The sequence below is a fragment of the Panthera uncia genome, chromosome C2 (genome assembly GCF_023721935.1).
Source record: "Panthera uncia isolate 11264 chromosome C2, Puncia_PCG_1.0, whole genome shotgun sequence".
NCBI classification, from domain to species: domain Eukaryota; kingdom Metazoa; phylum Chordata; class Mammalia; order Carnivora; family Felidae; genus Panthera; species Panthera uncia.
The window spans coordinates 126,062,644-126,076,912 of NC_064810.1; the positions used below are offsets into that span (position 1 = coordinate 126,062,644).

The 14,269-nt window shown below is 50.4% G+C and overlaps 1 protein-coding gene across 1 annotated transcript in view; it reads left to right on the forward strand.

Annotated features, from left to right (window-relative positions):
- The window catches only part of RAB6B (RAB6B, member RAS oncogene family), a 56,357-nt gene that overhangs the window by 36,513 nt on the left and 5,575 nt on the right, over positions 1 to 14,269 (forward strand). Inside the window, exons 3-7 of the mRNA XM_049629803.1 lie at positions 7,853 to 7,906; positions 8,076 to 8,181; positions 9,744 to 9,855; positions 10,921 to 11,014; positions 13,812 to 13,878. Of these exons, the coding sequence (XP_049485760.1) occupies positions 7,853 to 7,906; positions 8,076 to 8,181; positions 9,744 to 9,855; positions 10,921 to 11,014; positions 13,812 to 13,878 (433 nt within the window). The remainder of the gene's footprint in view (positions 1 to 7,852; positions 7,907 to 8,075; positions 8,182 to 9,743; positions 9,856 to 10,920; positions 11,015 to 13,811; positions 13,879 to 14,269) is intronic.

Below are 14,269 nucleotides of genomic sequence, written 5' to 3' on the forward strand. Positions count from 1 at the left end.
GCTCTTATATTCTTTAAAGATTCAAATTTCTTTCTGTAAAAGTTCCCTTTAGCCTTAAGCATTTCTTATAATTAGGGCCCAATGGTGACAAATTATCACAGCTTCCCTTTATTTGAAAATGATTTGCCTTCATTTTTGAACAAAAGTTTCACTGGCTATTGAATTTTAGGCCAACATGATGGTGGTGGTGATGCTGTTTCCTTGAAAGATGCTTTTCCATTGTCTTCTGTCCTCCATTGTTTCTGAGGAGAAATCGGCCATTGTTTTTGCCATTATTCCCTTGTGTTCAACGTGTCTTTCCATTCTCTGACTACTATCAAAGTTTTCTGTGTATCTTTGGTTCTGGCAGTTTGACTATGACATGCTTACGTGTGGTTTTCTTTGTATTTTTGATGTTTTAGGTTTACTGAGCTTCTTGGTATCATAGGTTGATGTTTCTAATCAAGTTGCAGAAAAGTCTGGCTATTAATTTTTCAAAAATTTCTTTGCTGATTCTGTCTACTCTCTTTTTGAGACACCGATTGCATGTTAACAGATCACTTGATATTGTTCTAGAAGTTCTGGAGACTGTATTCATTTTTATTGTATGTTTTTTCTCTGTGCTCCAATTTGAACAGTTTATTTTGTCCTCTCAAGTTCACTGACCTTTCTTTTGCAGTGTTCTAGCTGCTGTTGTACAAATCCAGTGCATTTTTATTTCAGGTATTGTATTTTGTAGAGTTAAGATTTTTGGTTTTTGTTTTTAGAATTTCCATATATCTCTCTTCAAGTTCATCATTCGTCTTTCCCTTTATATGTTTAACATATTTATAACAATGATTTTGAAGTTATTCTCTGCTGTTCCAACATCTGGCTCATTTAGGGGTCTGTTTTCTTGATTATGGCTTGAATTTCCTGCTTCTTCACATGTCTAAACCTTTTTATTGTATAGTGGACATTGTGAATACAGGCATACCTTAGAGTCCCTGCAGGTTTGGTTCCAGGCCACTGAAATAGAGTGAATATTGTAATAAATGAATCAAATTTGGGGCACCTGGGGGCTCAGTCGGTTGAGCATCTGACCTTGGCTTAGGTCATGATCTTGCAGTTCATGAGTTAGAGCCCCACGTTGGGTTCTGTGCTGACAGCTCAGAGCCTGGAGCCTGCTTCGGATTCTGTGTCTTCCTCTCTCCCTCCCTCCCTCCCTCTCTCTCTCTCTCTCTCTCTCTCTCTCTCAAAAATAAACATTAAAAAAAGAAATTATTTTTTTTGCTTTCCCAGTTCACATAAAAGTTGTATTTATATTATACTGTAGTCTATTAGTGTATAATAACATTATTTCTAAAAAAATAATGTAGATATCTTAGTTTAAAAACCTTTGTTGCTATAAAATGCTAACCATCATCTGAGCTTTCAGCAAGTTGTAATCTTGCTGATGGAGGGTCTTGCCTCAACGTTGGTGGCTGCTGACTAATCATAGTGGTGGTTGCTGAAGCTGGGGGTGACTGTGGCAATTTCTTAAAATAAGACAACAATGAAGTCTGCTACATTGGTTGACTCTTCCTTTCGCAAATGATTTCTCTGTAGCATGTGATGCTGTTTGATAGTATTTTACCCACAGTAGAGCTTCTTTCAAAAGTGGAGTCAATCCCCTCGAACTCGGCCTCTGCTTCATCAACTAAGTATATGTAGTTTTCCAAATCCTTTGTTGTCATTTCAGCAGTCTTCCCGGCATCACCAGGAATAGATTCCGTCTCAAGAAAACACTTTCTTTGCTCATCCATAAGAAGCAAGTCCTCATCCGTTCAAGTTTTATCCTGAGTGCAGCAAGTCAGTCCCATCTTCAGGCTCCACTTCCAGTTCTCTCGCTGTTTGCACATCAGCAGTTCCCTCCTCCACTGAAGTCTTGAACCCCTCAACGTCATCCATGAGTGCTGGAACCAACCTCCAAACTCCTCGTTAATACTTACGTTTTGACCTCTTCTGAATGACAAGTGTCATTAATTGCATCTAGAATAGTGAATACTTTCCAGAAGGTTTCGATTTACTTTGCCCAGATCCATCAGAAGAATCACCGTGTATGGTGGCTATACCCTTACAAAATGTATTTCTTAAATAAGATAATAAGACTTTACAAGTCAGAATTACAACTTGATCCTTGGGCTGCAGGATGGATGTTGTGTTAGCAGGCACAAAAACGGCATTAATTTCCTTGTACATCTCTCTGAGAACTCTTGGATAACCAGATGCATTGTCAATGAGTAGTGGTAATATTTTGACAGGATCCTTTTTTCTGAGCAGTAGGTGTCAACAGTGGACTTAAAATATTCAGTAAACCGTGTTGTGAACAGATGTGCTGTCATCCAGGCTTTGTTGTTCCATTTACAGAGCACAGGCAGAGTAGATTTAGCAAAATTCTTCAGGATCCTAGGATTTTTGGAATGGTGAATGAGCGCTGGCTTCAACTTAAAGTCACTAGTTGCACTGGTCCCTAACCGAGTCAGCATGTCTTTTGGAGCTTTGAAGCCGGGCATTGACTTCTCCTCCCTAGCTATGGAAGTCCTAGATGCCATCTTCTTCCAACATACAGCTGTTTTGTCTACATTGAACATGTGTTGTTTATTGCATCCACCTTCATTAATGATCTCAGATCTCCTGGGTCACTTGCTGCAGCTTCTCTTTCAGCACCTGCTGCTTCACCTTGCACTTTTAGGTTGTGGAGACAGCTTCTTTCCCTAGACCTCATGAACCAACCTCTGCTGGCTTCCAGCTTTTCCTCTGCAGCTTCCTCCCTCTCTCAGCCCTCGTAGAATTGAAGAGAGTCTGGGCCTTGCTCTGGACTAGGCTTTGGCTTAAGAGAACGTTGTGGTTGGTTTGATCTTCTATTCAGACCACTCAGACTTCCTCCATATGGGCAGTAAGGCTGTTTCATTTTCTTATTGTCCATATGTTCACTGGAGCAGCACTCCTAATTTCCTTCAAGAACTTCTTTGCATTCACAACTTGGCTAACTGTTTGGTGCTGGAGGCCTAGCTTTTGGCCTGTGTCAACTTTTGACATACCTTTCTCCCTAAGCTTAATCACTTCCAGGTTTTGATTTGAAGTAAGAGATATGTGGGGTGCCTAGGTGGCTCAGTCAGTTGAGCGTTCGACTTCGGCTCAGGTCATGATCTCATGGTTTGTGGGTTCGAGCCCCCCGTCGGTCTCTGTGCTGATAGCTTGGAGCCTGCTTCAGATTCTGTGTCTCCCTCTCTGCCCCTCCCCCTGCTTGTGCTTTGTCTCTCTCTGTCTCTCAAAAATGAATAAATGTAAAAACAAAAATTTTTTTTTTCAACGTTTTTTATTTATTTTTGGGACAGAGAGAGACAGAGCATGAACGGGGGAGGGGCAGAGAGAGAGGGAGACACAGAATCGGAAACAGGCTCCAGGCTCCGAGCCATCAGCCCAGAGCCTGACGCGGGGCTCGAACTCACGGACCGCGAGATCGTGACCTGGCTGAAGTCGGACGCTTAACCGACTGCGCCACCCAGGCGCCCCAAAAACAAAAATTTTTTAAGTGAGAGATATGTGACTCTTACTTTCACATAAACACTTACAGGGCACTTTAGGGCTATTGATTGGCCTGATTTCAACATCATTGTGTCAGGGAGGACTGAGGAGAGGGAGAGAGATGGAAGAGTGGCCAGTCTGTGGAATAGCCAGAGAATACACACAACATTTATTAAGTTCACTGTCTTATATGCATGCAGTTCATGGCACTCCAAAACAATTACAATAGTAACACCAAAGATCACTGATCATAGATCACCATAAAAATATAATAATGAAAATTTTGCAATATGAGAATTATTAAAGTATGACACAGAGATACAAAGTGAGCAAATGTTGGAAAATTGGCTCCAATATCCTTGGTCTACATAGAATTGCCATGGACCTTCAATTTGTAAAAATCAGTTATCTGCAAAGTATAATAAGGTGAAGCATGGTAAAATGAAGTATACCTGTAATAAGTTGTAGGAGATTCTTGGATTGTATTACCTTCCTCTGAAGAGTGTTGAGTTTTAGTTTAATAATAATCAAATTATGGAGAGCTCATCTTTTGGGGGGAATGGGAGTAGGGGTTACTTACCATGTTTAAATTTTGTTAAGACCGATCTCTTTGGGTTTTTCCCTTAGTCCTCTGGCGTGACCCTTAGTCCTGAGATGATACCCTTTCTTCCAAAGCCAGCCTTTCTGGGTTTCCCATGGAAAGCCTGAAATGTTTCCCAAGTCCTTATAACATATATAACTAGGCAGTAACCTCAGGGGAAAAATTGATGAAATGTAGGATCTCACTTTGTTCTCTCTCCTTCCTTCAAAGATTGTAACCGCTCCCATTTTCTGCCTACTTTTGATCGCTCTTCAGTGCTTAAAAATTACTTGTATTTTTCCACAGTTTATAATAGTTATCTGTGGGATGGTTCATTTGATAAAAACTACTCAGCCATTATTGGAAATAAAACATAGGAATATATTTTTGGGCAGAGCTGATAGTTCAGTCATGCCCAGGGACAGTGTTTGTGCTTTGGCAAGAATCTGTACAGCTGTTGGAGGATCTGCTGTGGCTCAGTAGCCTGGCTTGGTGGGGACAGAGTGGTCACTTAAGGAACCAGATATTTCTCTGATGTGGAAGAACCATGAGAGTGGGACTAAAGGTGGGAGACAGCTGAAGAGGTAGGAAGTTGGCTTCTTCCAGCCTTCATTTCCTCAGTACCACTGATGTGGTCAGGCTTTTGTGAGGGGTGATTGGAGATAAAGTATGTGGCTGTCCAATAGTGGATGTTTATGATTGTGGAGGCCACTGAGTTGAGCTTTGCCAAGGCTTGATCCAAATGGCACAATTCTTGTCATGTCATCTGGTGACTTTTCAGTCCTTCATGGAAGCAGAAGTGCCTTGTTCCCACATGAGGTAAATTGGAGTTGTCATTGTTATACCATAATCAAGAATATCACCATCACATCCATGCTGCCTACCTTTGAGGGATATGTTTCCCCATGGTTCTTTGCTCTATTGGTTAGGCTATTGTTAGTGTTAAAAGAAACCCAAGATAACAGTAGCTTAGGCAAAGGAGAAGTTCTTTTCTCTCTCACACAGTAGTCTGGGTGTAAGCAGTCTAGGGCTATTGAGGTGGCTACTCTGGGTCAGGGACTCAGGCTTCCTCCATCTTGTTGGTCTGTCATCACTACTCTGTCACCTTCATCTGGATGGGCCAATATGACTCAACACCACCCACCTTCGTTCCAAGCCACCAGAAGAGGAAGGAGGGCAGCTGTGGGCATGTCAACCTACCCCCCCGCCCCCAGGAAGGACCCATCCCGGAAGATGCATCCATCACCTTCATATCCCGTTGACCAGAATTTAGCTCCCCACCTGCAAAGGAAGCTGGGAAATACCATCTTTATTTGGGGGTAGCCATGAATCCGTGTACACATCTAGAGTTCTACTACTAGAAAGGGAGACTGTAGGAGAGCCTGGGTGGCTCAGTCGGTTAAGCATCTGACTTTGGCTCAGGTCATGAGCTCACAGTTCATGAGTTTGAGCCCTGCATTGGGCTCTGTGCTGATAGCTCAGGGCCTGGAGCCTGCTTTGGATTCTGTCTGTCTCTCTCTCTCTCTCTCTCTCTCTCTCTCTCTCTCTGTTCTTCCCCCTCTTGCTCTCTCTCAAAAATAAACATTAAAAAGAAAAAAATAAGGGAGACTGCATATGGGAGGATAGCCACCAATCCAAGGTCATGCACCTGGGTTTTAGCTCAAGAGTTACTTTGCAGAAGGAACCTGGCACTCCCTGGAGAGCCAATGGAGCACTGATGAAGTGAGAGATTTCATGTCGTCAGCACATTTCTCCTTAAGGGTATCGGAAGACAAGGACTGTCACTCTAATGTAGATCATTTAGTGGATGTTGTGTGACTCAAGGAACATGGCTGGGTCCATAAGCCACTTGTCAATTCCAGACTTGTTCCCCAGTGACTACACCATGTAGGAAAGGTGTGCCAAGCTGCGGTAGAAAGAACCCAAGTGATACCAGTGTTTTAGTGCTGACCCTTCCAGCTTCACCCATGACTAGTAAAGTCACACCAGGCGTGCCCTGGTCTTTCATCTTCAAATTAAATTTGGGTTTGGATTGAATTGGGGTATGTCTAAGGTGTGTGGCTAGCACCCATGTTCTAGAATTGTAAGATTCCTCAACACTCCACAGCTTTGCATTAAAGCAGCCTTCCATGGGGATGCAGCCACTTTAACTCCTCTGTAGAATTGAGTCGGAGGTCTGAATGTACGGGTACCTGGCATGCTTGCAGACCACCTGGGACCTGCAGACATGGGTTCTATTTCTTTGGGCTTCCCTGGGTTGTGGTCTTTGTAATCAGAAGTCACTGCACAGCTTCCCATACAAATAGGGGCGCCTGGGTGGCTCAGTCGGTTAAGTGTCCGACTTCGGCTCAGGTCACGATCTCGCGGTCCGTGGGTTCGAGCCCCGCGTCGGGCTCTGGGCTGATGGCTCAGAGCCTGGAGCCTACTACCGATTCTGTGTCTCCCTCTCTCTCTGCCCCTCCCCCATTCATGCTCTGTCTCTCTCTGTCTCAAAAATAAATAAACGTTAAAAAAAAATGTTTTTAAAAAAGAAAGTGTAGAAAATAAAGGAAAGTATAACAAAAGAAGCAAAAAAAAAATTACCCGCAATGTTGTTACTCATACTGGAATTATTAAGGCTTTACTGTAGTCCCTTAATTTTAGTATCTAAGAAAATATGAAAAATACTTATGTCTCTACTTCAGTTCATCAAATTGGGATCATACTATCTATATACATGATGTTTACAACCTGCTTTTTTTCACTTGACCATTTCCTCAAATCCTTAAATATTTTTCAAGAATCTGATTTTAAATGACTGCCAAGGATTCTAATCACATGGATGTACCACACTGTACTTAATCAGTGCCCTGGACATTCAGGCTGTGTCTGAGTCTTCATTATTGTTAACTACATAGCAGTGACATCTCCATTTCACACGGACAACTTATTAGCTCCTTTCATAGATGCTATCATAGCTCCTATCGTAGATGCAGGTGAGCTCAGAGAGGTTGAATGGCCTGCCCAAGGCCACACAGCAACTGAGTGATGGGTCCCGGCCATCTGGCCACAAGGCTGACTGCACCCTGCCCAACCGCCTCTCCCCAGTGCCAGGAAAGAGAGGGCATAGGTGTGGCATAGGTGTACTGGCGACGGTTGGCTCCTAATGTGTTGGTTTAGGTAGAAAAGAGTCAGCATGGTTTCCCCGGGATATGCTGTTCGGGGTGGTTTGTGATGCCCCTGAGGAAAGCCAGCTGACCACACAGCAGCAAGCCGCCCTGCGCCCACTCCACTCCTGCCTGCTGGGGGCAGTGATGAACCCAAGCCTGGGTGCCTGAGTTCCAGGAGCCTCGAGGGGAGGCTGTGAGAGTGGGAGGCAGGTGAGGCCAAGCGGGCTTTGGCAGGGAGACCACTCAGCTCTTGCTCCTCGAGGCCCCCACCCAAGGAGGGCAGGAGATACGCCTGCCAGTGGCCTTGATCCTGGGGAAGCCTCCTCACCTGGCTCTGTCGTCCCCTGAGCAAACACTTTTGTCACTTCCTGAAGACCTGTCCTCATTCTTACTTGGCACCAACCCACTTCCTCTGAGAGGGACCACTGGGCTCACTGTCGAGTGCGGGGGTGGGGGCAGAGACAGCAGAGCAGGACCCGCCTTAGGCTTGGCATGGGTATCCCCTCTTTTGCTGGCTGTCACCGCCTGGATCACTGGGCTTTTGCCCTTACCTGACACCTTTGAATTTTAACCTTTCTTCGCTTTTCTCTAACAGGCAACCATTGGGATTGACTTCTTGTCAAAAACTATGTACTTGGAGGATCGTACGGTGAGTGCCAGACTTTAGAACCAGAAGGCTAGGGAGGGCCTGCCTCGGAGCCCACGCCTACCCCAGAGTTGGCAGTGCCGGTGTGACAGAACCAGGGCCTCCCCCAGCCCCCACCCCACCGTGAAGACGGCACTGACCCCCTTGTCCACGGTCCCACCCCTTGTGACAGGTGCGGCTGCAGCTCTGGGACACGGCCGGCCAGGAGAGGTTCCGCAGCCTGATCCCCAGCTACATCCGAGACTCCACTGTGGCCGTGGTGGTGTATGACATTACAAGTGAGTGTGGGTCCTGGGGGCAGAGGGAGGGTGGCTCACAGGGGCTCCAGGGCCTGTGTGTGTGTGTGTGTGTGTGTGTGTGTGTGTGTGCGCATGCGCGCATGAGCACACATGCATGTGTATGCCCACGTGTGTGCTTGTCTACTGACTGCAAGAAGACAGGTCCTTAGTGGTGGGGTGAGTTGCCTTCCAACACCAGCATGTGTCCGCCTCCCCCGACTCTCTTGTGTACTGGACTGAGCTGGCCCTGCTCAGAGCAGGGGCCTCTATGTAGAACTGAGCAGAGATGCTCAGGAGGCTGGCCCTACTCCCACCTGCCCTCCTTGGCCCTGACGGCCAGAAAGACCCTTGTGGAGCAACTTCTGTGTGTGTGTGTGTGTGTGTGTGACAGGATGGGAGCAGACACTGGTCTTTGGGCCAGTCTGACCCGGCAGCCATGGTTTTGTCAGCTGGCATCCCAGCTCCTGACTGGGTCTGCTGGAAGGAGAGGCCAAGCGGGTCTGGGAGAGCACTTCTCACACAGCGCAGCTCTCGTAGCCAGAACAGCTGTTCTTGAGAGCAACTGCACAGCCCCAGGGAGGTCCGTCCCAGGGGCCCAGGGCAGGTGCAGAGCTGCAGCTGCCCGGGCGGGTGCAGCAGAACACACCCGGTGAGCCCTTGTGCTGTGGTCGCGCCAGTGGCGGGAGGGCACCCTGGGCGCCGGCCACAGCACTGAGATCACGTGGGGAAACGTGTGCGTCCCACTGCTTTGAGTCGAGTCCGTGGTCCCTGGCTCCGCCCAGCCCCTCTTTCCACCCCTCCCTGACTTCAGGCTCCCCACCTACCCTGAATACGGGTGAGAGATGGGGCCTTCAGCCTGGGTTTGTGCAGCCTGACGGGAGCAGGGGAGAGAGCAGGCTGGGGGAAACCGAGTCTTCCCGAGATAGGCTGCTTCCCCTCAGCCCCTCAGATGTGTGCGCCGCTGAGGGGTGGACATCACCCTGCAACTACTCCCCACGTCTTCTGACTGAGGAAAGGGCTGCCCTGAAGCGGACTTATCTCTCATTGCCCTTGTCTTTCCTGGGGCCACCTTCCCCCTCCTGCTCACAGATCCTGAGGGTTCTCTTTGGAAATCTGGCCTTTCCCAAGCCAACCTGAGCTCCCCTCAGTGGGAGGCCACTCGGTAGGGCCTTCCTCCCCAGGGGCTCCTATGGTCCCCCTGCCAACACACACATTTCCAAACTCAGCCAAGTCCAGTGTACCCATTTCTCATGCTCTGAGCCCCCAAAGTCAGGTCTGATTGTCAGGTGGGCCCCTAAAACCATTAGTCCGTGTAGCACATTATGACAGTGACCTTCCAACAGGGTGTCTTCCAGGGAGTGGGTCAGCCACATGAGGGTCTCTGCAGGGCCCAGAGGCAGCAACTCCACAGACGCATGCGTCCCCAGCCTGGAAGGCCCAGACCCAGTGGTCTGGGTATGAGGATGCACAGTCCCCCTCCTTCCTGCTGCCCCTTCCCACCTTCCCCCTCGCCCTGCTAGGGCTGGCTCTCATTCTGTTGTGTCCCCACTCTCCGCCTCCAGATCTCAACTCCTTCCAGCAGACCTCAAAGTGGATTGACGATGTCAGGACAGAGAGGGGCAGCGATGTCATCATCATGCTGGTGGGCAACAAGACGGACCTGGCAGACAAGAGGTAGGTGTGAGGGTGCAAGGTGCAGGGTGCTGGCAGGCCCGGCCCACCCTCCACTGCTCCGCAGCTCCTCCTGGACAAGGAGTTCCGGGATCGCGTGAGTGGCGAGTCTGTGCTGCTGACCTGTCCCCATGCACCTGGGGCGCTGGAGGCTCCAAGAGCACCTGGTAGACCCTTGCCCCACAGTGTCTCAGCTCTGAAGCCCCACCTTCCACTGCCAGTAGGGACACTGCTCTGAGTGACGTCTGCACGGAGTGGTCTGGGGCCTGGCCGTGGCCACAACACAGCTGCAGACAGCAGTCCCTCAGGCCTCCGTGGGCTTCTGCTTGTGCTTTGTCTCTGCCCATGAGATGCCTGTGCTGGTGTGAGGGTTCTGGTCCCCAGGTGTGAACATGCAGAATTTCCTGTCTGTTGCTATGTCTGGTTGGGTGGGACACTTCCTCCAAAGAGGCTGCTCTGTGGCCGCCTCCAGTGCACAGACAGGGCTGACTTAGGTGCCACCTATGTGCATTCATCTACTTATCTCATGGGACCTGACTCAGATAAAGCCATGGGTCCTGGACTATGAGCTTCGTGAAGTGTGCTCTGACCATCTACAGAATTATCTGACTCAGAGCCTGCGTTATTGGGGTCTTGTCCTTGACGTAAGGGGAATGAGGTTCAAAGCACAGGTCTGTTGTTAAGTAAGCCCTAAGTATGAGGTTGAGGCAGTCACTTCTAACCTCACTGTCCTCCTGTGGAACGGGGACTGATGACACCACCCCAGAGGCGATATGTGGCTCAAAGTGCTTTCTAGATGTGGCTGCATGGGATGGTGGACCCTTGGGGGGCAGGCAGGTATGGGAAGGCCCGCTGCCCGCTGCAGGGCCTGCTGCTGAGAGGGAAGGCACTGTGGAAGGAGAAGGGGAGAGCTGGTGTCCGGCCGTGCCCTGTGCCCTTCATGCTGGACGGGGGCCCTGGATCAGAGCCCTGTCCCCAGGGCTGACTAGTGAGCCAGGCCCTCCTCATCTCAGGCTGCTCCCTCTGTCTCTACCGGGGGCTCATTTTCCCCCCTCCCCTCACTCGCAGGCAGATAACCATCGAGGAGGGGGAGCAGCGCGCCAAAGAACTGAGCGTCATGTTCATCGAGACCAGCGCCAAGACTGGCTATAATGTGAAGCAGGTAGGATGCGCTTGGTGCTGAGTCCAGCCAGCCGGCCCACAGGGTCACATCACTCGTGGGCCTGAGGGGCTGGTGACCAGGCTGGGGCAGGCAGCCTGGGCACTATAAACCCCACCTAATGGGAAACAAGCTGACAACCTTCAGATCTGGGAAGGCACACGAGAGGGAGAGTACTCCCTCTCGGGGGGGTGTCTGCAAGTACATCATCATTAGCCACTATTCAGGCAGCCAGTTGCGTGGCCCCTGTAACATGCTGTGTGTCCAGCCACCAACTTCCAGGTGAGAGGAGCAGCATTTCCCTGGCATCTTACCTCATTTGGGAAGGGGGTACAGGAAATTCAGTTCAACCAGTATTTTGGGGTTCATGGCCTTGTGCTCGGCAAGTGCTCAGGGCTGTGCAGGGCCGGGTGGGCTTGGAAACAGGAGCCCGCCCATGGTGCGGTTGGAGCTTGCAGGGGGTGAGGCCTGGGAAATTGAGCCCATCAGAGAAGCCATAGTGGGGGTTACTCGCCTTGCAGCAGGGGGCTCCCTAGGTCCCCAGACCCCCAAGGAGTCCACCGGTGGGAATCAGCAGGTCAGCGGACTTGGGTGGGAAAAAGCTACCCCTCCGTCTTCACTGACCTCTGACTGCTCTTCAGCCCTTCCTTCAGCAATGAATGCAGGCAACAGGACTCCGTGATGGGGGCAGTGCCTGTGACTTCATCACAGTAGACATCCCAGCCCTCTTCTTGTCACCTTGCGGTGTGACGGGTCCCTCGGCCTTTCCCCACATTGCCACTGCAGTTCAAAGGGTTACTACAGGACCTGCTGCCAGCTCTTGTTGTTTAACATGCTCGTGGGGAAGCATATTCGCTGCTATGTAACAAAGTTGTCTTTAGAGATTTTATAAGTGTATTTCAGTTCATTTTTAAACTCCTGTAGAAGTGATGTCACACACTTACAAGGAGCCCATAGGCTTCAGCAGACTGCCAGAGGGGTCTTTGGTTCAAGAAAGGTTAGGAGCCCCTGCCTTCAAGGAAGAGAGGGCTTGAAGAGGTAAGGAAGGAGAGTGTTGCAGACAAGGGTAACCCGTGAGCGCGGGTGCAACAGGAGGGGTGCTGCGGCATAGGGAGTGGGCTCAGTGAAGAGCATGGCTCCGCAAGGGTGTCACTTCCACCCTGCCCCCTCCCACCCCCACCCCAGCAGTGCCTGGGAGCGCTACATCAGGCTGTCCATGCAGCAGCTGGTCTGGATGCAGTGACGGTTCACCCGACATGGATGGTGCCCGGAGTGCCCTTGTCATGGCTCTGTTCACGACCACGCCCTTCCCAGCACTGCTGTGGCGTCTACTGGAGCAGGGCTGCCTGTCCCTGGAGCATGTAGGAGGCACTGAGCTGCTGCTGTGTGTGGCCCTGATGGGAAGTCATGGGCGGCGGGGAAACCACAGGCAGCAGTCCATAAGGCGGGTAGCTTCTGCCCCAGGGGTCAGGTGCAGGGAGATGCTGATGCCTCTGTTATCTTACCATGCTCTGGAACCCAGATGATGGTCTAAGCAGGAGTTAAATGTGGTCTGTCCAAACCCCATGTGGTTCAGGAGTCTTCATGCAGCGCAGACTCCTGGACTCTAAGCCTGATTATTTCTGCTCTCAGAGACCCCACACGGCACCCCAGGAGGTTCCTTCTAGCTGCCAGTTTGGCTGGTGGCAGAGGCTGTGACCATTTTGACAGGCAGAGCAGGGCTGCCTGGGGAAGGCCATGAAGGAAAGCTCCAGAGGAGCGACCGGGCCCTTAGCACCCTCGCTCACTTCTTCCTGCCCGACTTGGGGCCTCCTCTGCAGCCTGCCCAGAGGGTCCCATACGCCGCCAGGCCCACGGGTGACTTCCCCACTCGGGTCCTCACCACTGTTGGCCCTGCCACCAACCTGGGTGCTCTCATAGAGCTGGGCTCTAGGGTGAGACCATGAACAAGACCTACCTTATCTCACTTGAGTCTCCGGAGTCGGTGTATGTGGTGGAGGAGAGGGGGTGTTCAGAATCTTCCGGTGCCTTAAACTTCCGCTTTGCTTGTCACCTCCTAGGTTCCATGCCTGCCGCACCTGACATCCCCATGTGCACGCATGCATGCACACGGGTGCACACACCACACACACACAATTCTCCCTGTGCACTTACGCAGACTTACACAGAAGCCCCACATGTGCACACGCCCTACAGACATTCCCTCACACACTTACACAAATTCACAGATATCGCACATCCACATACTCCACACATATGCCTGTACATACAGCATACACATCACACTAACACCCAAACCCACAATGTCACGGTCTCACTCCTGTGTGCTCTTCTCTCAGAATTCTCTTTCTGATGTGACTGTGCGGCCCTGGCTCCCAGTACCCTTCTGCCTCGATGCCTGTGGACTCCTAGAACCCCCTGAGGAGAGGGTCATTTGTCTTGAGGGCAGGTTAAAAGTTGGTGCCCCACATGGCCAGTGGGACAGGAGCCCACCTAAGGGCCTAGATTATTTTCTGCACTGGGGTAGATCCCTCACAGTCACCATGACTGATACACAGCTCCTGGTGACCCATGGCCAGCCTGCCTGGGTGACAGGCCTGCCAGGGCCCAGACCTGTGACAGGTGCTATGGGCAAGGGAGAGAGGTTAGGTGCAGCCCCTGCCCTCCAGGGCACAGTTAGCAGGACAGACAGGAAAGCAAGGCCCGGGGTCAGGACAAGAAGAGGCAAGAGGGTAGAGACGTAGCTGTGGGGACAGGAGGGATGGGGCCAGGGTTTCATGCTGCATCTCCCCCTCTCCAGCTCTTCCGACGTGTGGCGTCAGCGCTGCCTGGAATGGAGAATGTCCAGGAGAAAAGCAAAGAAGGGAGTATCCTTTTCCTTTGATAAGTGGTAAGTGAGTGAAAGATGCCGGAGAAGCCGTTTATCCATCGATGTATTCACTTAGTATTTTAGAGCGGTGGGCGAGCCTCGCCTTGTCTCCAGCCCATCCTTCTCTGCTGGTGAGTATGATGTGGGGCCTCCTCTGTACCAGGACAGGGCTGAACTCCAAGGGCTTGAACACCTCATCCAGCTCTAACAGCCTGAGCTTCTACTTGTAAAGCAGTGGGGGATTGGGTAACACTGGATGTGAGTGACAGTGTAGGGCGGGGAGTGAAAAAATAGTAACTCTGCCCATGTTTACAGTGAACATCACTTTGTATTTCATGGATACAAGTAGAGTGTCTGCTGCGCAGGAAGGCCGTGTACACCCAGAACAT